The sequence below is a fragment of the Lactuca virosa genome, chromosome 9 (genome assembly GCF_052849685.1).
Source record: "Lactuca virosa cultivar CGN04683 chromosome 9, Lactuca_virosa_CGN04683_v6, whole genome shotgun sequence".
NCBI lineage: Eukaryota > Viridiplantae > Streptophyta > Magnoliopsida > Asterales > Asteraceae > Lactuca > Lactuca virosa.
The window spans coordinates 125,056,537-125,082,790 of NC_136434.1; the positions used below are offsets into that span (position 1 = coordinate 125,056,537).

General features: G+C 37.3%; 1 protein-coding gene across 1 annotated transcript; it reads left to right on the forward strand.

The window, feature by feature from the left end:
- Positions 1 to 19,993: 19,993 nt before the first annotated feature.
- On the forward strand, positions 19,994 to 23,470 carry LOC145139762 (uncharacterized). Its single transcript, XM_079073471.1, has 3 exons — positions 19,994 to 20,597; positions 20,666 to 20,907; positions 23,222 to 23,470. Exons 1-3 carry the CDS (start codon positions 19,994 to 19,996, stop codon positions 23,468 to 23,470), a joined length of 1,095 nt encoding a protein of 364 aa, XP_078929597.1.
- Positions 23,471 to 26,254: the final 2,784 nt, after the last annotated feature.

Below are 26,254 nucleotides of genomic sequence, written 5' to 3' on the forward strand. Positions count from 1 at the left end.
ATCCAGTACTCAAATCTCAATTTCTGAGTACTCATGAACGTTGCAGCAATTCTATTGCCATGTCTATCCTTAGACAATCTACAATCCAGTTCATGACAGTCTTAATTCACTACTTACTTCCAAAAGTATGAGTGACTGTGGAGTTTGAATAATCTTATTATTCGGGAAGTAAAACATGCAAAAATGAAACACAATAATAAACAATTGACAAAAGGCAGAAACCAAACTTATAAATAATACTTTATTATTTAATCACCAAAAGTCAATTACATTTACTTTGTTACAAGTTTCAGAATAAAACTAATCTAACTACTAAAGCTAATATCATCTTTCAGTCCTATGCTCCGAGCATGCTGAATATGCTTATCCCTACTCAGACCCTTTGTGAGGGGATCTGCTGGGTTATCTTCAGATGACACCCTCTTTACTATAAGATGGCCTTCTTCAACTCTATGTCTGATGAAATGGTACTTTTTGTCGATATGTCTGGTCTTACCATGATCTCTCGGTTCCTTTGTCAAGGCAACCGCTCCTTCATTATCGCAGAACAGTTCCATAGGCTCCTGGATGGTTGGAACAACTCCGAGATCCCCGATGAAGTTCCTCAACCAAGCTGCTTCTTTCGACGCTTCACTTGCTGCTATGTACTATGATTCACAAGTAGAATCAGCCACCGTATTTTGCTTGGAACTCTTCCAAGTAACTGCTCCTCCATTCAGTAAAAACACCCAGCCCGACTGAGAATGGAAGTTATCTCTATCCGTCTGAAAGCTGGCATCACTGTAACCATCTACTCTCAAAGTATCACTGCCACCAAGCACAAGGACCCAGTCCTTTGTCCTTCGCAAATACTTGAGTATATTCTTAACTGCTATCCAATGAGATCTACCTGGGTTTCCCTGATAGCGACTGGCCATGCTCAAAGCAAATGCCACATCAGGGCGAGTACATGTCATAGCGTACATGATCGATCCGACAGCGGAAGCATAAGGTACACGACTCATGCTCAAAGCAAATGCCACATCGGGCATTGAGTCTTACTCAATTTGGTATTGCTCTGGATAGGTAGCTCTCCCTTCTTGGAATTTTCCATACTAAACCTCTTTAGTACCGTATCCAAGTATGTGCTCTGACTAAGTCCAATTAGTCTCTTCTTTCTATCTCTCAATATTCTAATCCCAAGAATATAGGCAGCTTCTCCAAGGTCTTTCATGGCAAAACACTTTCCAAGCCAAGACTTAACTTCTTTCAAGGTTGGAACGTCGTTACCAATGAGTAATATGTCATCGACATACAACACCAGAAAAGTTACTATACTCCCACTAGCCTTGATATACACACAGAACTCATCTTCACTTCTAGAGAAACCAAACTCTTTGACTTTCTCATGGAAGCAAAGATTCCAACTGCGAGATGCTTGTTTCAATCCATAAATGGATTTCTCAAGCTTGCACACTCTATTGGGGAACTTTGCATCAACAAAACCCTCTGGCTGACGCATGTAAACATCTTCAGCCAACTTCCCATTAAGGAAAGCAGTTTTGACATCCATCTGCCAGATTTCATAATCATGAAAGGCAGCTATGGCGAGCAATATCCTAATAGATTTAATCTTAGCCACTGGCGAGAAGGTCTCATCATAGTCAACCCCTGGGGTTTGAGTGAAACCTTTTGCAACCAGTCGAGCCTTGAATGTGTGCATATTTCCATCCATGTCTGTCTTCTTCTTGAAGATCCATTTGCACCCAACTGTCTTACGACCTGGTGCACTATCAACCAAATTCCAAACTTGGTTGTCATACATGGACTTAATCTCGTTGTCCATTGCCTCTTTCCACTTGGAAGCCTCTGGGCCTGCCATTGCTTCCTTATAAGTGACTGGTTCATCTAAGTTTACCAGTGTTCTGTCACTTATGAATGTGTCACCATCTGAAGTAATATGAAAACCATACAACTCACGTGGCACACTCACCCTAGTGGATCTTCTAAGAGGTAATGAGTTATCGATTGGTTCAACAGGAACTGTTTCCTCTGGTTGAGTGCTAGTGTCATCTAAGGTTCCTTCATTGGCTGAATCTTGAATTTCTTCAAGGTCAATAATGCTCCCACTGTCCTCTTTGAATATGAGCTCTCTTTCAAGAAAGACTCCTCTTCGTGCTACAAAGACCACGTTTTCACTAGGACTGTAGAACAAATATCCAAAAGACTGCTTTGGGTAACCAATGAAAACACATTTCTCACTTCTAGATGCTAGCTTGTCGTGAGTCTCTCGTCTTACAAAAGCTTCACAACCCCAGACTTTAATATGTGCTAACGAGGGAACTTTCCCTGTCCACATTTCGTGAGGTGTTTTGGCAACCTTCTTTGTAGGGACAAGATTGAGGATGTGGGCGGCTGTCTCTAAGGCATACCCCCAGAAGTGAATGGGAAGCGAAGCCCGACTCATCATAGAACGAACCATGTCTAACAAGGTTCGATTACGCCTCTCAGCTACACCATTTAACTGTGGTGTCCTAGGAGGAGTCAATTGTGAGACTATCCCACATTCTTTCAGATAGTCGTTAAACTCGATACTAAGATACTCCCCGCCTCTATCGGATCTAAGTATCTTTATCTTTCTGCCCAATTGATTTTCGACTTCATGCTTAAACTCTTTGAACTTTTCAAAAGTTTCTGACTTATGCTTGATCAAGTAGATATATCCATATCTGCTATAATCGTCAGTGAAAGTCACATAGAATCGATTAGCATCTCTTGTAGTTGATCTGAAGGGCCCACACACATCCGTGTGTATGAGATCCAACAGACCTTTACCTCTTTCACAAGACCCTGTGAATGGTGATTTTTTCATCTTTCCCAAAAGACAAGATTCACACATATCATCTGACTTTAGGTCAAATGATTCCAACACTCCATCCTTTTGGAGTTGGGCTATGCGTTTCTTGTTAATGTGTCCAAGACGACAATGCCACAAGCATGCCTTGTCTACACTATTAGACAAGTCAATATTAAGTACACTATTTCCTAGGCTATCAACACAAGTCACTGTTTCATACACACCATTACAAGGCAAAGCTTCAAACATAAAAACACCATTCTTATAAACAGAAATTGAACCATTCAAATCATTAAAAGAATATGTAAAACCTTGTCTGAACAATGCATGAAATGAAATAATGTTTCTCGTCATCTCAGACGAATAGCAACAATTTATTAAATCTAATCTAACATCATTACTAAGCAGAAGCTGATAAACTCCGATCTTGGTTACTGGTGAAGACTTTCTGTTTCCCATGATCAGGTTTATCCTTCCTCGCTCTATCTCCTCACTTTCCTTTAGACCCTGCAAATCAGAACAGATATGAAAACCACATCCTGTATCAAGGACCCATGAACGAGAAGATAATGAGTTATTAGCAGAAATAGTGTAAATACCCGCCGAAGATGGCTTCACTTTGCCATCCTTGATATCTTGCAGATATTGTGGGCAAGATCTCTTCCAATGCCCCTTTTGGTTGCAGTAAAAGCAAACTGCCTCTTTTGGATCAGAAACATGGGGAGTGGAACCATTGGGCTTAGCCTTTGGGCCATTACTAGATGAACTAGCTTGAGCCTTGCTCTTCCAGTTTTGTTTGGGAGGACCTTTCCTCTTTTTCCCCTTTCCCTGTCCAATAGCCAAAACAGGGGCACTCGTAGGTGTGGAGGGTATACTTTTACCCTTCATCCCTGCCTCAGCTGTCTGCAACAAGTTGTGCAATTGGGCCAAGGTCTGCTCAGTATTGTTCAAATGGTAAGTTAGAATAAACTGACCATAACATTCAGGAAGTGAGTTCAAGACCATGTCAATGGCCAATTCCTCATCAAAGTGAATATTGAGCTTGACCAAACGCTCTATGTAGCGTTGCATTCTTTGCACATATGACACAACCGACTCCCCATCTTTCATCTTGCAAGCCATGAGTGACTTGACTACTTCGAACTTTTCTTGACGAGCTCGCTTATGGTACTTTTCCATAAGGTCCTTGTTCATCTCGAAAGGCCAGTAGTCCTCATAGTACCTCTGCAGTTCTGGGGACATAGTTGCCACCATGATGCATGCCACTTTGGTAGCATCATCGTAATGTTTCTTGTAGGCAGCAAGATCTTCAGGAGTAGCTTCATTCTCATCAAGCTCTTTGAGCTCCTTTTCAAGAACATATTCTTTGTTCTCGAAACAAAGAGCCATCTTGATGTTGCGCATCCAATCGTTATAGTTTGAGCCATCCATAACGACTTTGGAGCATATATTGAGCAAAGAGAAGTTTTGGTTGGAGGAGGACGAAGTAGAAGTGTTTCCAGGAGTAGACATCTGAAAAGAAAGAAAGTTTTAGTTAGATTTCAAGATACCTTAATAGAATAACCCAAAGATATAATATCAAGGTTAGGATCTAACTATGAAGATTCACAACTTAGAAATGGGATGCCGAGATCCAAGTGCAAATTTCATAAAGGTAGGTGAATGACGATTCACCAATTCCACCATTAGACGAAACAAACGAAGTGAAATTCCTAATTCTTTTGAGATACATTGAAACTATTCAATGGCATGTTTTAATCTCAGATTATGCTCTTCTATTTGTGACTGGGATGCCGAGGATCACAAACAAGATGTGAATAACCATGCAAATGTGCTTGGTAACCTCATTGTCTTTATCATTAACTATTGATGTGCTGGTAAACCACACACGCTCCATCAAAATGACAATTATGAGATACCCATTACTACTCTTTATTAGTGCCTTTTAGTGTGCTGGTTAACCACACACGCTCCACTAACGACCAATAAAGCATAATGTGCAATTTCATGGATTAGCATACTTTTCACATTTTTCCTAAAGTAACTAGAGTTGGGATTTTGAAAATAATGTTCTAGTACTTTCTTTAATATCATTATACTTTTAATGAGAAGTAGTTGTCCTATCAAATCCGTTCTGCTAACGACCCTCCACTAATCAAGGAAGCGGTGGGTGAGAGTGGACACCCATTCAACTACCATTTTATAGGCAGTTTCCTTATACCCCCCTTATAGATTAGCTTCGTGAATGAGGCATACTAGCGATTTGACTGACCATATTCTTATACATATATAATATTAAACTTTTAATTAATATATATATATAAGGTGTGTTTTAAAACATTTTAAAACTTCAAGGGTTTATAAATTTCGAAATTTAAGCTATTAAAATTTAAATTTAAATAAACCAATTAACTAGATTTAATATTTATCTTTTAATTAACTATTAATCAAATTATTAAATCTTGTAAGGATTATCTAATTAAATTAATCCATTAATTTAATCCTAATCCTTATCCCTCTAAATTTCGAAAAATAGGGTAAGGATAATTATCCAATTAATCTAATTAAGTAACAATTATCCAAAACAAGAAACCCTAGTTATCCTCTAGCATATTTCGAAATTCACAAGGGAGGAGGCTAGGGTTTTCAAAACCCTAACCCTAATTTCGATTAGGGTTCTTTGGAGGCTAGGGTTTTCGAAAACCCTTTTATCCAAAACCCTAATTTCGAAAATTTGGCCTTTAGGGTTTAATAGCTATAAACCCTAATTTGCAATTCAACAATTATAGCAATTCAATTTAAAACAAACAATGGCTCTGATACCACTGATGGGTTTTAGGTAAAACAAATAAACTAGAAAACAATTCCTAAGTTCACATGCAACCTACTTTGGATCTATGTTTTAACTATTGAATATATAACTTTGAATTGCAAAACAAGAAACCTAGAGGAGAGAGGCTAATTTCGAAATTAACAAACTAGGGTTTAGGAGTTACATACCTTTCAATTGTTATAGCAAACAATTGATAATCCTCTTGATCTTGATCTTGATCTTCTTGGAAGCTTAGCACCACAAATGTAATGCCTCTAATGGAATCACACCCAAGAACTAGCAAGAAGGAAACTTGGAGGAGAGAGGATGGAGAGAGTATGCAATTTCGGCCTTAGGGTTTCTTCCAAAGAAATCAGTGACCTCAAATGTGAGCCAGAAGGCTCCTTAAATAGTTGAGGGAACTAGGGTTTAGGGAAAACCCTAGTTATCCTTTGCTTAGGGCCTAAGCAAGACCCAAGGCCTTATCTTGGACCCCTTGGACGAATTCTCTAGGGTTTCCCCTAGGGTTTTCGTCCACCCCCTTCCAAGGGAGTTCTGGATCCTTCCATTCAACTATCAGTTAATTGCAAACTAGTCCCTGCACTTTATAATCAATTCTTTTAACCCCAAAATCAATTCTGATTAATTTCTGGCTAACAATTAATTAAACATAATGATTTCTAATTAATATATTAATCCATTAACATATTAATCAATCATTTATATATATATATATATATATATATATATATATTAATTTATTAATCTTATAAATTAATCTCTCCTTTCATAATTTCCTTGTCCAGTTGCTAGGTTGAGGGCAACCCAAAAGGACTGTGCTGCTATCAATTCAAGTACATACCAATTATAGTTATGGGCTTAGACACATAATCTAACAATTATGCATGTGGTTAGGACCTATGCATGCATGTGAGGAGTTAGAGGAGTGATGCGAAGTGACTTGGGAGTCTTGGAATAGTCATTGGAATGGGTATGGATAGGTATGGAAGGTAGTACTGGGCACATACTACTAAAAGCACAGGATCCATACTTGGGTCAGGGGTGTTCCAAGAATACTAAGGAACTTGTAGGTGGGTATGCATAGTGTGGGATTGCACTGTGCATTGTTTTGATTGTTTTCGTTATCTTTAAGATTCAAGATGGCGATCTTCCGTGTTGGTGATTCAGATTTGAGTGAGGAGGATGTCGTAGCAGAACTGAATTTGCTTTTTTATTATTGAATTTTATTTATTTTATTTCACTGCTATTTTATTTAATAATTTTACAACAAAACCCCATTTTATTATTTTTTGTTTTTGAATAATATGTGCCTTACGCAAAGAGACATTGAATTATAGGTTGTGTCCCCGTGGATTCGACCATGCTTCCCTATGTTATCCCTTAGTGCATTTGAGCAGTAAAAGTTTATTTGCTTAAGGCGTGCACGACAATGTCTTAACAGTGTTCTATGCGTTAATGAGAAGTGAAAGTTGAAATCCCGACTAAATTAGCTCGAAGGAGCACAATTTGAGGCTAAAATATACCACATTTAGAGGAATTTACAACATCCTCAACAACAAACAGAAAAGCAGGTCAAACGATTTCGATGTGTTTAAGGCGGCCTTGGATAAATATAAAAAATCAACGGCAACCCGCAAAGCTTTTCCATATCTCAAACCGTGGCTAAAATTGAAAGATGCTCCAAAATTGAAAGATCAAACCGAAGGAACTTCACAAACCTCTTCCAGTTCAAAGCGTTCAAAAAGCCCCGATGCAACTTCCCAACAATCGGATGGGCGAACATACATCGACATCAATGACGATCCGATATATTTTGAAGACGAGCAACCTCTATGTCGGCCCGTCGGAAGAAATAAAACAAAAAAATGGCTTCATCGGCTTCAAGATCTAGCGTTATCGATCATTTTGGAGACAAATTTGATCGATATATCCATATACAAGAGAGCAAGATGGAGATGATGAGTCGAGTGGGGAAAAATGCTAGATATGCAAGCATCGTTTCAAGGGGCAGAAACGACGCTTCAAACGAACCGATATGGAGATATTGAAAATGAAAACGGACAACCTCGAGGGCAAAGATTTGGAGATTTTTCTCGCAAAGAAAGAGTTTGTTCGAGTAAGATATAAGCATAAATGGTAGTTTTTTATTTATGTTTGACATTTTTATGTTTTTTTAACGTTATGTTTTTTAAAATGTAATTATTTTAATGTAATAACTTATTTTAATTGAATGAAAAAACTAATTTAAAAAAATTTATATGTTATAATGTATTTTTGAATTTAATTTAATTAAAAACATGATATGGAAGAGTATGTTTATGGATTACACTGTGAGTTTTCCATTTATATATATATATATATATATATATATATATATATATATATATATATATATATATCAATTTGTTCAGGTAAATATGAGTCTATTTTCATATTTGCATAAATATATGTGAATATATGCATATATGCATATTTATATATTTATGCTCTTAAATATTTGTTATTTTAGATCTCGTACATTTTAATTAATAGAATTTCAAGAGCATACACATATCTTTGATACAAAGCAAGAAAGAAAACAAACTAATGGATCGTTTGATAGTTGTTGACCGAGTTAGTGCTGACTGAGTTAAAATTTTTGACTGGGTTAACATCTGAATGAAACCATATTGTTTTGTTTGATTATATTTCTGAGTGACTGTACCGAATGATGAAAAATAACCATATTACCCTTATATTTTCTCCTGTATCAGATACAATTGATTATATTCCACATAAGAATACAACGAAATTAGAATAAAAATCAAGTTTGTTCCAACTTCCAACTTTGACTTTGTGAAAACATCTTTGACCATTGAAACGATACACTGTTAAAGCTTCGTATATCATCAATTCTTTATGACATCTTCACTTTCGATGCATTAATCACAAAGCAAATCTTCACTGTGACCACTCTTTTTTTGCAAATTCGAATCACACACTTGAAATGATAACACCAACTTTGACCTTCATCCAAATTCCCATTTGAAACAATATTAATTTTTAATTAAATGTAACATGAATTTCAGCCATGTCAAATTTCAAAAACTCCAAAGAATTTTGAATCATATTTTTACATAGGAAACACAAGTAATCTTGACTTTCACCCATACCATCAAGCGGATAGGACCACTTATCACTTTGTTATTTACCATATCCAATACAAAGAATATGCATTGATTTCCTAATCACATAATCAATTTCGGCATCTCAATTTTGTCTTTTTATTTGACTTTTGGACTTCAAGATCGGAACTTCAAGGCTTCAATCAGGCGATCATTGGAACCCAATACATCTTCGTTATTGACCAGAAACATCGATAACATCCAAACTAATCGTCTTCAAAAAATTATTGATAAAAAATTCAACACTATAATCGAACATATCTTCCAGTTTTCAAATCGAAGCTTATACCATAGTTGGAGTCTCCGTTTCGGTAGAGCGTTTCGATGGAGCCAAGATTAGGGTATAATGGTTAATCGATTTCAGAATTCAATTACAAACCGTACAAAAATCGATTATGATTAAAGAAGTTTAAAATATTACGAGTATCGGAGAGACAGGGGATCAGAATTCGGTTAGGGCATAATGGTAAATCGATTGCAGAAACCAATTACAAACCTTACAAAAATCAATTACGATTGAAGAAGTTTAAAATATTATGAGGATCAGAGAGACAAGGGACCAGAAATCGGTTGCAGACCTTACCTGCGGAGATGGAGGACAAGGGCGACGATGATTTGTGATGGAGTATGTTTTTTTAATGAGAAAATCTAATCTACTTCTAAACTAAAGAAAATTACATGGATGGTCCCTATGGTTATGGGTTACTTGCACGTTTGGTGTCATACCCCCAAACCGGAACGGCGGAAACGTTCGGGGGTGGATGACGTCATGTACAATATCATAACAATTGAATAATAGTAATCAAAGCAACACAACCATCATACTGAAAATATAGAATTTACATTATGTTCAAAACATTGTTTGTTTGACATCAAAACTATAGCAAAAGCTAAGACGTGACACTACTATGCCCTGTCTTCGTGAAAACCTGTGTGGGTACCTGTCTACTAATTTACTGAGAATACAAATAGTTTGAAAAAGTGTCAACATTTAAGTTGTAGAGTTCATAAGCATTTCATATATAAAAGTATGTTCTTTGTTTCTTGAAAACGTAAGTGTGTTTATCCAGAAAATCTAATATTTTCTATTGTAAATGAGTAGTAGTCTTAATACCTTAAGACCAAAATGTATAAGTTTCTTATGCTTATAATCTGTAATGCGAAGTTCTAATTTATGTAAGTGATGTGACTCATACTGCTTCCTCCTATGATTACTTAAAGTATACAAGTTATATATAATCAAAATCGAACGGACAGTCGAATGAGTGACTCTGCCCAAAATCCACAACCAAACAAGGAACATGAAGTAAGGTGGAAACACGCATTCTAATGCCTATAGGATTTTTATTATATATAACCCTAATTTATACGTTAATTAATCATGGAGTAAACAATAATAGTCCTTTTAAAAATGTAAGTTGCATTGTACTAGGAAAATAGTATACTGTAGTTGCCTTAGTATGTAATACCTTTAAATGTATGTTTCTAGAAATGTAACTCGTGTTGTACTGAGAAGTCGTGTAATGTAGTTTTATTATTATGTAAAACTATTTGAAAGTATGTTTGCCCCGTAAACCAAATGTAAAGTTAATGTTCAAATGAAACTGTCTGAAAATATATTACTCCGTAAATATGTCGTTGTTTTCTCTTTGTGAGTTCTTATAACCATACTATGACCTAAGATGGCGTGAACACGACGTTCTTCAGGCGTCGGAAACGTTAACGACATTTGTCACCCCAAGCCTGACGGCCTAACTGTAGCTAACAGTTGAGGTGCGGTATTGTCAGTCCCATATAGATCTATACACAAATATCTCGCTCTCCCTACAAGAGACTCTGGTTATAAGTCATGACTTTCGCTGACACTTAGATAAGTACTTGAAGACGTCTCACAATTTATTGCTTCAACGAGTTTACGAGTAATGAACTGAAAACCCTTTTAGTAAATGAAAATGTAATACCCTTTAGTAAATGAAATGTAATATCCTTTAGTAAATGAAATGTAATACCGTTTAGTAAATGAAATGAAAACCCTTTTAGTAAATGAAATGTAATACCGTTTAGTAAATGAAATGTAATACCGTTTAGTAAATGCAAATGTAACTTTTCCACAGAGATTTCTAAGTGTATAATTATTGTAAAATGAACCATAAACTATACCTATTATAGTTTATACTGTATATTCTGATGAAATGAAAAACCGTTGCGTCTTAACATATTTTTACGTAAAGTGTTTATAAATTATAATAAAACATAATAAGCGATTTATATATTTTTAAACACAAGATTTCTTGTGTTTTACTTGTATTCACCCCCCCCCCCCTAAAACAATTGAAAAATCGTGAAAACATAGGGGTATGAACTCGCCTCAAACGTGATTGCGGTTTAGGTAACGGGATAGAAACACAAATCTTCGAGTTTAGAAAACGCGGAGGATGTCGTATCCTAATTGTTTTAAACATATAATAATATGTGAATATATGAACTAATAGTTAATGTGTTGAACAAATGCTTGATAAAAGAACTTACAATGATCTTAAGGAAATAAACTTGAAGAATGAAGCTCCAGGGAAGTTTAATCTTTAAATTTTGGGAAGGAAATGAAAATTGCTATTTGAGAGAGAATTGTGAATGTTTGATAATTTACTAACTGTGAAATGAGAATTGGTTCATATGTGTGTATTATATATGGAAAAGTAAAGGATAAGAGTGTAAGAGAAGTGATACTTACGTTGGTAGGTGTAACATATAACTTTTGGAACTTAATCAAGGTAAAATATCTAGATATTTAAGGTGTTTTCGTCCATATACTTCACAGGGGAGGGTTGATTTCGGTCTAAGCTTGCCAATAGGAAGTGATTTCGGTCCAAGCTTTTCCCCATGAAGATATTTCGGTCAAAGCTTACAAAAGGAAGTGATTTCGGTTTGGTATGGAATCAAGGCCGAAAACCCTTTGTTCTTTGCTTCTTAGAACCGAAAACCCCTTAGTGGGGTATCATTCATGCTTTTTTATTTATTTCTTTGACTTGTGTTGACTTGTATTTAACTTATATAAGCATGGTTTTCAATATATAAGTATATATAACTCATATAAGCATGGTTTTCAAAGTATAATTCTTAACTTATATAAACATGGTTCTTAATTTCTATATATATATATATATATATATATATATATATATATATATATATATGTATAAACATATATATAAATCATGCCCTCATTACTAGAGGTGATTTAAATGTACCAAGGTTACAATGTGGTTTCTACTTATACGTGGTACATCTGTTGACTTTCTTTAAATTTTTATTGAATTGAAATAACTGGTTGTTACACTATCCCCTCGTTAGAGGGAATTTCGTCCCGAAATTAGTTCTAGAGTGGTTACTCAAGAGCTAGGGAAGAGATATGTGTACTTTTGTTTCATCTGGTCTTCTCATTTCTAAGTGAATTTGGGTCCTCGTGTGGCGTTCCAGCAGATCTTCACTATTAGTATACGACTTTGTTTAGGTTACTCTTACTATTTGTTTAGGGATGGCAAGCTGTACTCAAGACGAGTTGGGTTTTCAAAGACTTCTGTAACGGCTGCCAGGGGCGCGAGGCGAATCGATTGTCTCTTACCCGTGATAATTGATAGCAGCATATTGTGTAGTCTCACCACCTCTTTGTGATGCGTACTTATATGCTTTTCTACTTCTTATGTTGCTTTGATCGGTGGGAAGTGTGTGGGTTCAGTTTATCACTCAAGCGATAGCGTGTCCACTCATAGTCCTAGGCAACTTTGTCCTGAAGTTCATGGTAGGACTCATACCTGGTTCATCTATCATCACCTTGTGTATACAAGTCGTATATAATTAAGATTGAAAAGACAGTCAAATGGGTGACTCTTCCCCAAGTCCACAACCAAACAAGGAACAGGAGGTAGGGCGGAATCACACATCCTATGTCTGTAGAATCTTAATTATATACCACCCTCTCGTATACACCTAGTAGTGATAGGTTAGCCACATGGGTCCTTAATCTCTATTTTTGGACTTGATTTATTGTACGAGTGGTATTGTTGGGAGGTCTGCTGGGAATACTTCGGAAAGGTTACGGACTTCCGGAACATCCTTGATGTTTTTCGCTTCAAGTTTCTTGTCTACGGAGTGGGTTAGGAAAGCATGGTACCCCTCGCATGGGTACTTCTGGGTTCTGAAGCGAGAGACGATGTGGAGGTTTGTGTCGGGTTTGTCTTTATAGATTGAAAGAGTTTTGTTAGTCCGTTGGTTAAGGTGAAGGGTCTTTTCGTAGCACATGATATTGGTATGGTTATGACTTAACCAAAACATGCAAGTATTCACGTCGAAATTTTCCTATTGTAACCATTATTAGACCGATTTGAATTAATTGGTTGTTTTAGTGTTATTGTGCATCTTACGTATTTGTCTTGTTGTGGTTTCAGTCTTACTGTTAGCCATTTCTACTATGAATGTTTTGTTGTGTGATTGTGGTTTTTATCTGAATATGTTTGTAAATTGGTGACTCACGAAAAACTCCTCTCCGTATCGTTATAGTAAGGTATGGATGCATATGAGTTATGTAGGTAGGAACGTACCGGTAACCATGGTAGGATCGTTCACGGCCTCCTCCTGCCCCATGGTTAAATCTCTTCCTACACCTCCGACATTCCTCGTTTTTGGGCAATTCCTCTTGAAATGCCCCATTTCACCACATCCATAGCAAGCCTGGTTCATTCTAGTATTGGTGGCCTGGGCGGTCTCTCGAGCTAGCATCCTACAGGGACGAGTGGTATGCCCGTTCTTGTTGCAGTGGTTACAATGTAGTTCTCAGCAGACTCCATAGTGATGGAATATGCACTTGTTGCATTTTGGGAGGCTTCCAACATATGGTATGTTCGGTACCGAGGTAGTAGGGACGGTGGTGGTAGGTACTGCCACAGTCTGTTGTCTTTTGGTTGGTCCTTGCGTCGAACGGCCCTTCTTGCTACAGAACTTCTGTTTCTTGTTCTTCGGTTTGTGGTGTCCTTGTAGGTAGATGTCACAACCCGAAAATTTCTATCTTATAAAGTCAAACACATCAACTTAAGGTCAAACTTATGGGTTTCTAGACCGAGTATACGTAAGGGTTGCGTGTTAGGAAGTGAACCACGTAAATACCAAGAGCCTAGAACAACATTTGAGCCATAAAACCTCAAAAAGTGAGGTTCACGGCCAAGAACCATGTTCACGGCCGTGAACCCCTCGTAGGCCGTGAACCATCCTTATATATATATAGTATACTTCATTCTTGATTCATTTCTCACCTCTTGGCCGTGATCCTCTCCAATCTCTCTCAAGTATCATCCACAAGAACTTCATCTTTCATTCTTTTTCATCCCTTTTCGTTACCATCTTCTTGGAATACATCAAAGAGCCTTCAAACACTCACCAAACAACAAGATCTTCAAGTGTTCTTCACCATTTCTGGACCGTGAACCCTCCCAAGGTCGTGAACCATTCATCATTTGGGTCGTGAACCTTCATTTGGGCCGTGAACCATTCTTCAATTTGGGCCGTGAACACCTCAAACCCAGCCGTGAACACCCTTTCAGCCTCCTAACTTGCTTCTAACACACCTTTGGTGAGTTATTCGTGCATCCTAGGATGTTTCCCAATCACCTTTGTAGTTAGATTCACTAATTTCATGCCTATATGTATCATTATATGTCATTTAGGACTCGTTTGTGCATCGGGACTTCATTCGTGGAACTTATCGGCCTTATTCGAATCTTCAATTGAATCACCCACATAAGGTGAGTTCATACCCCTATAATCTATCTTTTAAATGGTTTTAAATGCTTTTAGGGGGGGGGGGAATACAAGTATAACACAAGAAATGTTGTGTTTTAAAATTTAAATTGCTTATTATGTCGTTGTACCAATGAACTGTAATTAGAACTTGAAACTTTGAATAGAACATAGAAATAAGCTTATAAACTTTAATAAGTTTAACTTAAGGAACAAAAGGATCTTTTTATAAACTTATTCGTTAATTATAAAAAGGGTTTTCCACATCATTACTTGTAAAGTCGTTAATCTACCTTAAAACACGTCTTCGAGTACTCACATAAGTACCAGTGGAAGTCTACCCTTACGACCAAAGTCTCCTGGAGGGAGAGCGTGAATTTATGTATAGATCTATACGGGATTGAAAATCCTGCACCTCGCTGTTAGCTACAGCCAGACCAGCACGTCTGCGGGTGACAAATGTCATATTCTTTTCGACGTCTACAATACGTCATGTTTTATACTAGTCAAATTAGTATGCTCGTAAAACTCACAATAGATACCAACAATATATTTACTTAGTAATATACTTTCCATGAACAATCTCAAGGGATATTAACTATGTGATTACTCAGTATATACTATTGGGTTAGATAAAACTGAAGTCCGACAGACAGGTGAATGTGTGTTTTCCGCCTCATTTCCTGTTCCTTGTTTGGTTGTGGGCTTAGGGCGGATTCACCCATTCAACTGTCTGTTCGATCTCGGTTATATACAACTCATATGTATTAAGTGATCATAGGAGGGTTGTATCGTCACATCAGGTTTTCCAGAACAACCAAGTCTTTATTCAGTTTCACATACCAACAAAACTAGATATCATTTAAGTAAGTATATTGAGTATACTTGTGCTTTTTCAATCTTGGATCAACATAGACAACCAGTCGGATTTAGAGTAATCATCATTCTTTTATAGAAAATATAGGATTTTTTATGGTAAACATCATTCTTTTAAGGTAAACAGTTTTCGATAGATCTTTCTGAAAACAATAACACTTATTACCGAAAACAATGTTTCACAATTGAGTTAGTGAAACTAGAAACTTTTTTGTAAAAGGTTTAATTCGTATTAATAAACTCGTATAACATAAAGGACCTTAAATGGTTCATTCTATAATTCCTTAGTCTATACATCAGGGTTATATATAATTAATATCTGGTAGGCAGTGGAATGTGTGACTTCCGCCTTACTTCCTGTTCCTTGTTTGGTTGTGGGCTAAGGGCAGATTCACACATTTAACTGTCTGTTCGATATTAGATTATATATAGCTAGTATAAACTAAGTGATTATATAAGGAACTATCATGGTTATCATTTTTACTAAAGGAAATATATGATTTTCTTAAGGAATGTTTTCATCAAATATAAAAGAACTATTACAGTTAACTCCATGAGCACATAGTGAATACGTCGGGGTTATATACAATGAGGATCTAACAAACAATGGGATGTGTGACTTCCGCCTCATTTCCTGTTCCTTGTTTGGTTATGGGCTTAGGGCAGATTCACATAATCGATTGTCTGTTTGATCTGGATTTTATATAACTTGTAGTCATTAAGTACTCATAGAAGGAATTGTAGAGTCATTTTTACTTATCATTTATCATATCGGAAAATATAGGATTTTCTGGAGGAACAGGCAAACTTTTCTAAAGAGCTTATAGTATACTTTTTATAACTAAAATACTTATGAACTCACCAGCTTAAATGCTGATCTACTCTTTCAAAATAACTTGTATTCTCAGGAAACTAATAGACAGGTACACGCTCAGGGATTCAGAAGATGGAGTATAGTAGCTTCATGTCTTTGTTTTGCTATTTACTTTTGTAGTAAATCTTTTGTGAATCAAATACATGTAAACACTTTAATATTTATACAATAGTTGTTGTTGCTTGCTTTACTATGATGCATGTGTTGTGATACTGAACATGACGTCCTCCGCCCCCGAAAGTTTCCGCCGTTCCGGTTTGGGGGTGTGACAGATTGGTATCAGAGCATTGTTTATAGTGAACTAAGTATATCAACCTATAAAAGATATACAACTATAAATACAATGGGGCCGAAGTGCTCTGACTAAAAGTATATTTTTTTAAAAATATAACAATATTCTTATAAAAGTATACATACATGCATACATATATACATACTAGAACAAGTATCACAGGAAGAACAAAACATATGTATTTAAAGGTTGGACACTGCGGTCAAACCTGGACAGTTATGTAATCATATATGGGATCAATATAACTTGATCAACTATATTTATTTGAGATATGACCAACATGTGTTTGGGGGTGATGTGGTGTTGCAACAGACTTAAAACTTACCTAACTCTATATACGAATGATTTCTAGGTCAGAACATAAAGTTAAAATACTATAGGAGTATTTTATGATACTATAAGATAACAACAAGTTTAAAAAAAACTTACCAAGTTCATACCATTAAAATACTATAGGAGTATTTTAGGCACTATAAATAACTTATGTGAAAATTTAAAAGACCCTTATTGGTAGGTCTATAATTTTGGAGTGTATACTCCCAAGGTTTTATATAATTGAGATTTTATAGACTTAGAATTTGTGATCTATGCTCTACTTCCTGTTCCTTGTTTGGTTGTGGTTTTAGAGTAGGATCACTTATTCGAAGGTCTATTTAATCTTAAATTATATACAACTTGTATACACTGAGCAATTATAGGAGGACCCGGTAAGGATCACCCCATAATGTTTCACTTAGGGGTCGTTTTTTTTTTAAAAAGCTCTGCAGCACCACTTTTGTCTGCGCACTGCAGACAACGCGCAGACTTATATCCCCGCAGAGTATTTGTTTTTTCGAAGTCTTCAGATATAAAAACATCTACGCGAGGTCTTCACCACGCAGACATGGACTACCCACCTCTCAAGTCTGCAGGCTTTTGACCTAAAAACGCTCGTTCTCTACTCCAGCCGCATTCTCCATCGCGTCTCTACACTTCTCCTTCGATTCCCTGCGTCACTCCAACAGCGACCTGCTACTCCTCTCCGATCAGCCGCCGCCACCGTCATCTGTCGCCACCCTCGGCCTCAACGACGCCTACCGGAGTTCGACTGCCCTCTTCGCTTCCTGCGCTACCTGTCTCGTTCGTTCACTGGTAAGTTTTTTTTCTTTATTTTTCACTTCAAACATGAAATTGGCGATTACTTTTGCTGGAAAAGTCTCTAATCAAGTTAAATATGTTGTTTGATTTTCCTGAAAAAGTTTGTTCTTGGTTAAATTTGGTGTTAGATGTTACAAATCCGAAAATAATGTTGAAAATTACCTTTCTTGCTTAAATTTCTTGTTGATTGTTGCTGAGAATCTATCACATTGGTAGAAATCAAGCTTTTTTCTTGATTACAATATAAAAGCATGTGTTGAAATATGAAATAATGACTAGAATGTGGTGATTCTTACTCAAAATACTCTTTATTGTTTGAAATTGTTGTTAGAATGTGCTGAACATACTCTTTTTTTTTTTGCTGAAATAGTTGTTAGAAAGTGTTGAAAATTGTTATTTGGTTTTGGATATATGACATAATGATGAATATTTGTTGTTGATTGTTTGCTGAAAATACTCATTTTTTTGCTGAAATTGTCGTTAGGATATGCTGAAAATTGTTATTTGGTTTTGGAAATATGACATAATGATGAATATTTGTTGTTGATTGTTTGCTGAAAATACTCTTTTTTTTTTTGCTGAAATTGTCGTTAGAATGTGCAGAAAATTGTTATTTGGTTTCTGAAATATGACATAATGATGTTAATTTGTTGTTGGTTGTTTTTTTTGGTGAAATGGTTATGGTTCTTGTTGAAAATTGTTATTTGGTTTTGGAAATATGACATAATGATGTTCATTTGGCTACGATATAATTATTGTTAGAAATGGGAGAGAAACAACAATGGACCAATGAGCATTTAAAATGCTTATTGGATACTTGTATTGAAGAAGTAGAGAGTGTGGGTAGAAAAGGATTGAGTATGCAGAAAGATTCATGGATAAAGCTTGGAAGAGTTCTTAAGGAAAAATTTGACATTGATTTAACTCAAAAACAAATGAAAAACGCATATGACAATCTGAATGCCAAATACACAGGATGAGTATATTTGAAAAACAAAACCGGAAATATATACAATTCTCAAACAAACACTTTTAACTTAACATCGGAGGAATGGGATGATTTTAAGAAGGTACACACACACACATATATTTTTAAAAATTTACGTTTGAAGTTGCCAAATATTCTTATACTTTTTTGTTACATTTGGGTTTAGGGGCATCCGAAGGGTGCTTCATTGAGAACAATTCCACTGCCTTTTCCAGATCTTTGTGCACGTCTTTTTGATGGAAATAGTGTCACTGGTAATTTTAGGAGTTACTCAACCCAATCATCATCAGTAGTTGGAGCATCTTCTTGTCATGTTCCAACACTTCAGATTACCGCCACCCCTTTTCATGCAATAGATGATGATGGTGATGACACTTCCCATCATGGTCCACCACCTTATGCTGCTTCACCTTCTACAGCTTCACCTTCTGCTGCTTCACCATCCGCTAACACCAACAAAAGGGCTAACCCTCAACTCCTACAACTTCACCGTCTGCTTCTTCACCTGATGGAACTTCTATTACTGCTGACGATTTAGCATTTGAAATGAAAAAAGCTCTACAAAGTTTGACTAAAGGGTATATAATTCCTCAATGTTTAGAGAAGTTAGAGGTGCTTCAGTTAGGCCCTACAGATCCTTTACGCTTTGTTGCATATCATATTTTTGGATGGACCATGAACATGAGAGAGATGTGGATGAATTTGCCCGATGTTCCTGAGATATTACGAGGATGGCTTGAGATGACGGGTACAAGTTTAGGAGTTTTGAAGGATGGAAAGATTGTCCGATGATTTTTCTTTTGTTGAAACTATTTGTTAGGTCTTTTTGCCTTTGTTGGAATATGGTTTATCTAATGTTTTTTTTTGCTACTTGAAATATGATTAATGTAATGTTTATTTGCTACTTGAAATATGGTTTATGTAATGTTTTTTTTGCTACTTGAAATATGGTTTATGTAATGTTTTTTTGCTACTTGAAATATGGTTTATGTAATGTTTTTTTGCTACTTGAAATATGGTTTATGTAATGTTTTTTTGATACTTGAAATATGATGAGTGTAATGTTTTTTAAAGTTCTACTTTGTTGATTTTTGGTTCATAATGGATCACGATCAAAAGTTACTTCTCGTAATTCTTATGTACTTGTACATCCGTTATTTTTGGAAGAGGGGTGTGAAACGATTATGGGATAATGATTCGGAAATGACGGGACATGAATACACATTGGAGTTATTACATCGTAATCGTTTACAATGTGTTGAAGTACTACGCATGTCCCGTGACTCTTTTGTACGAGTATGTGCTCAATTTAGAGCAAATTACTCATTAAAGGACAGCAAACATGTATCGGTTGAGGAAAAGACGGCTATGTTTTTGATGATGATCGACCATAATCAACGTTACGTGATTATCAAGCGGATATTTCAACACTCGAAGCAAACAATTCATAAATTTTTTTATGAAGTGTTGGAAAAAATGATGCTTTTCGCACAAGATGTCATCGTACCTACTTCTTTTAATCCGAATCCAAACATTCCAGGACATAATAGGAGGCTACGACGGGTTTTCAAAGGGGCGGTTGGTGCACTTGATGGCACTTTGATACATGTTGTTGTCCCTACTAAGAAACAAGACTTATATAGAAGTAGGGGAAAGGGAGATTGCTACCAAAACGTATTGGCAATTTGTGACTTCAATATGATTTTTACATTTTTTGTGGCCGGGTGGGAAGGGGTAGTGCATGACTCTAGAATATTATCAGAAGCAGTAGCCGATCCACAAGCATCATTCCCGTTTCCACCACCAGGTAAGTTTTTTTTTAAAAATATTTTTATCTTAGTTTGAAAATTGATTAGTGTTTTGCATTTTTTACAGACAAATATTATCTTTGTGATGCCGTATATGCACACACTCGAGGATTTATGACCCCTTATCATAATGTGAGGTATTGGCTTGGAGATTTTCGTCAAAGACGTGCATTGACCAATAAAGAAAAATTTAACCATGGACATGCAAAACTTCAGAATGTCATTGAGCGTGCATTTGGTGTTTTGAAAGCATGCTTCCCTATATTGAAGAGGATGGCATCATTCCCGTTTGTGACACAAAGAAACATTGTGACATCCCCAATTTCACGGCCAGAAAAGACCGATTTGTTTATGCTTTGTTTTATAAATCAGAGTGATCGTTAAAAGAAAACGATTGCGGAATTTGTTCCCAAAACAAGATATGATAATAACTTATCAAAACATTTCTCAAAGAGAATGTATTTTTATTTAATAATAAAACCTCGGGATGTCATGTTCCGATACAGACACATAAGCATAAACATATCATACATTCATTTACACTAGTGATTTACATCTCTTTTAATCTCTCAGTGAAACGGGTATTCGCATCGATACCTGTGATACAAAGAAAACTGAGTGGGTCAGGCTTGGGAGCCTGGTGAGCATATAGGGTTTTCAACCCACAATAATACGTTTATTATATTCAATCATCAAACAATCAACCCAAACACCCATCCCCATATCTCCTTTATTTCTTAAGGGTTTACCCTAAGAATCAACTATCCTTCATCCATTCATTCCTAAGGATTTATCTAAGGAATTGGCACGAAGTCCATTGCTGCCAAAGTTTATCTATCAGGTACTAAGTCCATAGTTACCAACATTTATCTCTCAGGTACTAAATCCATAGCTATCAGGCGCTAACTCCATAGTCACCAAGGTTCACTTAACAGTAGGCGATAACTCCATAGTCACCAAGGTTTATACAATAGGCGCTAACTCCATAGTCACCAAGGTTTACTTAACAGTAGGCGCTAACTCCATAGTCACCAAGGTTTACTTAACAGTAGGCGCTAAGTCCATAGTCACCAAGGTTTACTTAACAGTAGGCGCTAACTCCATAGTCACCAAGGTTTACTTAACAGTAGGCGCTAACTCCATAGTCACCAAGGTTTATACAATAGGCGCTAACTCCATAGTCACCAAGGTTTACTCATACCATCTTCCATCACACACCAACTATCCCATCTACCCATGTTCTACCCAACATTTTCGTAGATATAAATACTTACACAGTTTAAATCATTTAACACTTATATAAAACATCAATTTCCACGCCCATCTCAAATAGACAAACAATATATAACACCTAGCACGTATCTCATAGAGAATAAATCATATCTATGAGTTAGAAGAAAGTGAATATGCATTCTCACATATAAACAACAATATGTACACATAACACGTATTTCATATCAAATACTTCATAATTATGTGATAGAAGAAAGTGACTATACACTCACTTGATCAGAAGATGATCGGACAGCACCACGGCTTGTAGAAGTAGTATTTCTTCGGTGAAACTAGAAGATCTTCACACACCGGGCTTCTCGCAGGCAGAGCTTCGGCTCGGAAACTCTTTTCTTCTCGGGATCTTCGGGCTTCGGGACTTGCTTCGGGTCTCGGGGTTGATACCGGGGCTTCGGGGGGTTAAAATAGGGCTTAGAGAGTGTATCGGGAGTGGGAGAGAAGAGATGGAGCAACCATAATCGGCTGGCCCTTGATTTCTATTTATAGGGCAAATTTCTCATTTTCCACGTCGTGAACAGTACTTTCACGTCGTGGGCTTGATCGTCACTGCATGCGTCATCGCAAGTTGGGTCTGGCAGACTCCAGGAGGCGTCAAAAGACATGCCACGTCGTGACCACTGATTTCACGTCGTGGTCTCTGACAGTTTTGGGGTTTCGCGCCCCGAACTTCATAAATCCATAACTTTCGCATACGAACTCCGTTTTCGACGTTCTTTATATCTACGCGTAGGTAAAAACAAGATCTACAACTTTCATTTAGACTTTGTCGGCTAATTTTGACTTTATTTTTATTATATTATTTTTATATTATTTTTAGTAGGCCGGGACAGGAAAACTCCGTTATAAACTCATAACTCCTTCGTCTGACGTCCGTTTTTGTCTGTCTTTCCGTCGTTGGACTACTATCGACGAGATCTTCAATTCTCGTTTAGATTGTTTCGGCTAAATATCGCTCGATCTCATATTCGAACTTCGGGCTGTACACTGCTAAGCCGAAACTTCGAAAAATCATAACTTCCTCATACGAAGTCAGATTTGGGCGTTCTTTTTACGCACGCTCTCGGTTTAACGTATTCTATGACTTTCATTTAGATTTCTAAGGCCAAAAATCGCTCTAACGTAAATTCACTATTTACGTCGCGCTGTGTCGTGCCGGTTCTGTTGCGAAACTTCGACAGGTCATAACTTCTTCGTTATAACTCGGATTTCGGCGTTCTTTATATGTACGAAATCCTTGTAACATATACTACAACTTAGTTAAGATTAATCCTTCTAAATAATCTTCCATCAAAAAGTCATTTTTGATGCTTATCGTCTCTAAATTGACTAGCCCGGATCTACGGGCGTTACAAACATTGCCATGACATGTTTCGCGCTTCATAATTTCATAAGGAGAGAAGGACTGAGTGATGAATATTTCGCACGATACGATGAACCCAATGTCTCGTTTCGGAATAACAATGTGGCCGTTGATGATGATGAAGACGGGATTCCAACACATGGTACTGCAGCAGACCGTGAATATATGACTCAGTTACGGGATGAAATTGCTGATCAGTTGATGCACAATATAGATTGATGGGTTTTAAATGAAATTGCTATTGTAAAACCATTTTTTTATTGTATGACTAATGTAGTTGCATGAATTTTATTTTCAATGTTATATGACTATTATTATTAAAATTTTGGTGTTGAAAAATCATTTTATTTAAAATTCAGTTTATTTCAGTAGTCTGCAGACGTTAAAAAACAAACAGTCTTCTTATTGCAGACTGCAGACGTTTTGTCCACCTCTTCTGCTACAGAGGCTTGCAGATGTGGTCCGCAGACTGCAAACATTTTGGCTTCAGAAAAACAAACAACACCTTAATATCATAGGTTCGTTAGACACTTCCATTCTCGCACGACAAACCTAGATATATGTAACCGCTCCACCATAGCAGCCAGCAGAGAAGTCAAGGAGGAACAAGAAGGGGTTCATAAGGAGTTTTCCAAGGAGGGATCGGCCGAAGAAACCAAAACGTCTTATGCGTCACACTAATAAATAATAACCTTAAATGACTTAGTGAGCTAGTGAATACACTGCTCACATTATGTGTTAGGATTATTTCTTTTTCGTACAACTGGTAACAGTTATTCAATTCACAGAAATTCATTCGAGGATAGTCACTTCTGATTCATAAAGTTTATTTTATATAGACTCCCATTATGAAATGTTTTTCAGAACCCTATGAAAGTCAGAACCGGATACACTCAAAACTAGGAAAACTTAGTTATTCAGCATTCGCCTTATAACCACTGCTATAGACTTATTCCGCTTCACTTTGTATTCATTTTAGCAAAAGATGCCTCGCGGTAGAGCTGTAAGGCGCGTAGTCAATATCACAACAGAGAATCCACCACAACGATACGACCATGCTGCTCTCCAAGCAGCGGTATCATCCACAGTAACAGCTGCTATAACTCACATCCGCACAACTGGTACCAGTGGATCTGGTAGCGGTACCCACCTAACTAACCCCCGAGTTACCCACGGACACCCACAGGAGTGTTCGTACAAGGACTTCATAAACTGTAAACCCAAATCCTTTAATGGAAATGCGGGAGTCATTACTCTAATGCGATGGTTCGAGAAAACAGATTCAGTTTTCGAAATCTGTCTGTGCCCAGAAGGGAGCAAAGTGAAGTTTTCTGTCTGCACCTTCTCTGACAGAGCACTAACATGGTGGAATGGCTATGTTAAGTCACTGGCCCTATCAGTGGCTAACTCGATAGGTTGGGAGAACCTAAAAGAGATGATGTTGGAAGAATACTGCCCAAGAGGCGAAGTTCAAAAGCTGGAGCAAGAGCTATGGGAGCATACCATGGTCGGCTCAGACATAGTGTCCTACACTGACAGGTTTAGCGACCTGGCAGCACTGTGCCCCGGGATGGTTACCCCAGAGAATAAGAAGATAGAAAAGTACATCTGGGGTTTATCTACCCCGATTCAGGGGGATGTATTGTCTTCTAATCCAACTACCTTCGATAGCGCCAAACGCCTGACCCAGCGACTCATTGACCATAGAGTCCGCCATGGCGTGGTGGTCCTCGTTCCTGAGCCATCAAAGGGAGGGGACTATAAAAGAAAGTCGGGGAACAAGAGGAAGGAGCGAACAACACAAGAACCCCCGCAGGAGCAACAAGTGGTTACTGTACACGCCACCACAACACCTGCCACTCCAGCACCTATCAGTCGATATGATGGAAACCTCCCGAAGTATGGTAAGTGTAACTACCACCACACTGGAGTTTTCCAGGAAATCTAGTGCATGAATTGCCGCACGAAGGGGCACACTGCCCGTTTCTGTAGGGCGCTGGCACAACCGATCTCCCAAGTCCCCAGAGTAGAAGTAAACCAAGCCTGCTATGGCTGTGGTGAGACTGGGCACTATAAGAGGGACTGCCCAATAGCGAAGAACTCGGGCGGAGAAGGGAAGATACTGATGATCACCGCAGGAGAGACTGCCTCGGAACCACCAACGAACAGCGGTACGTATTCTAAATAAAAATTACGTTAAAGATTTAAATTATATTAATATTAAAACTTGGAGAAAATTTAAAAAGTAATTATAATAACTCACTCGTCCGAACAAATCACAGCATTCATAAGAGAACTAAAGATCCGTTCAGGTGAGCTATGATGGCTTAATATGTACATCAGGGTTATGTAGAACTAAGATTTTGCAGGCTTAGAGTGAGTGATTCCGCCTCATTTCTTGTTCCTTGTTTGGATGTGGATTTAGGGCAGAGTCACTCAGTCGACCGTCTTATTCATCTTAGTTATACACAACTTGTATATGTCAAGCGATCATAGAGGTACCGAGGAGGATCATAATATAAAGTATCGACACTAGTTATCAAAGCACTTTCACTGTTAGTACTCGCTTATCGCGGTACGATTTGTGACAGTGGTAATATCAAGGAGAAAACTGAAAGCACTAGAAAGTCTACACAGAATACCTTGTCAAGCACACTAGGGATACACCATCGTATAACAAACGTTTCTTTCAAATCGGCCTAACATTTGTTTCTATAAAGAGTCTGTCGTCATCAATCGACGTGGATTGGCGTGGTCCTCACCATACCAAGTTCATGTGTTACGAAAATCCATCGCCTTAACCGACTGATTAACGAAACCTTCGTCACTCGTAACGACAACCCGACCCAGACCTCACAATTGTCTCTTGTCTTTTAAACCCTGAAGTACTCATGTGAGGAGTACCTTACCCTCCGAAACCTTGCCTCCGTATACTCAACAGACCTTCCCAAACAACCACTCGTCCAACAGATCAAGTTCAAGCACAGAGGCTAAGGACGAATA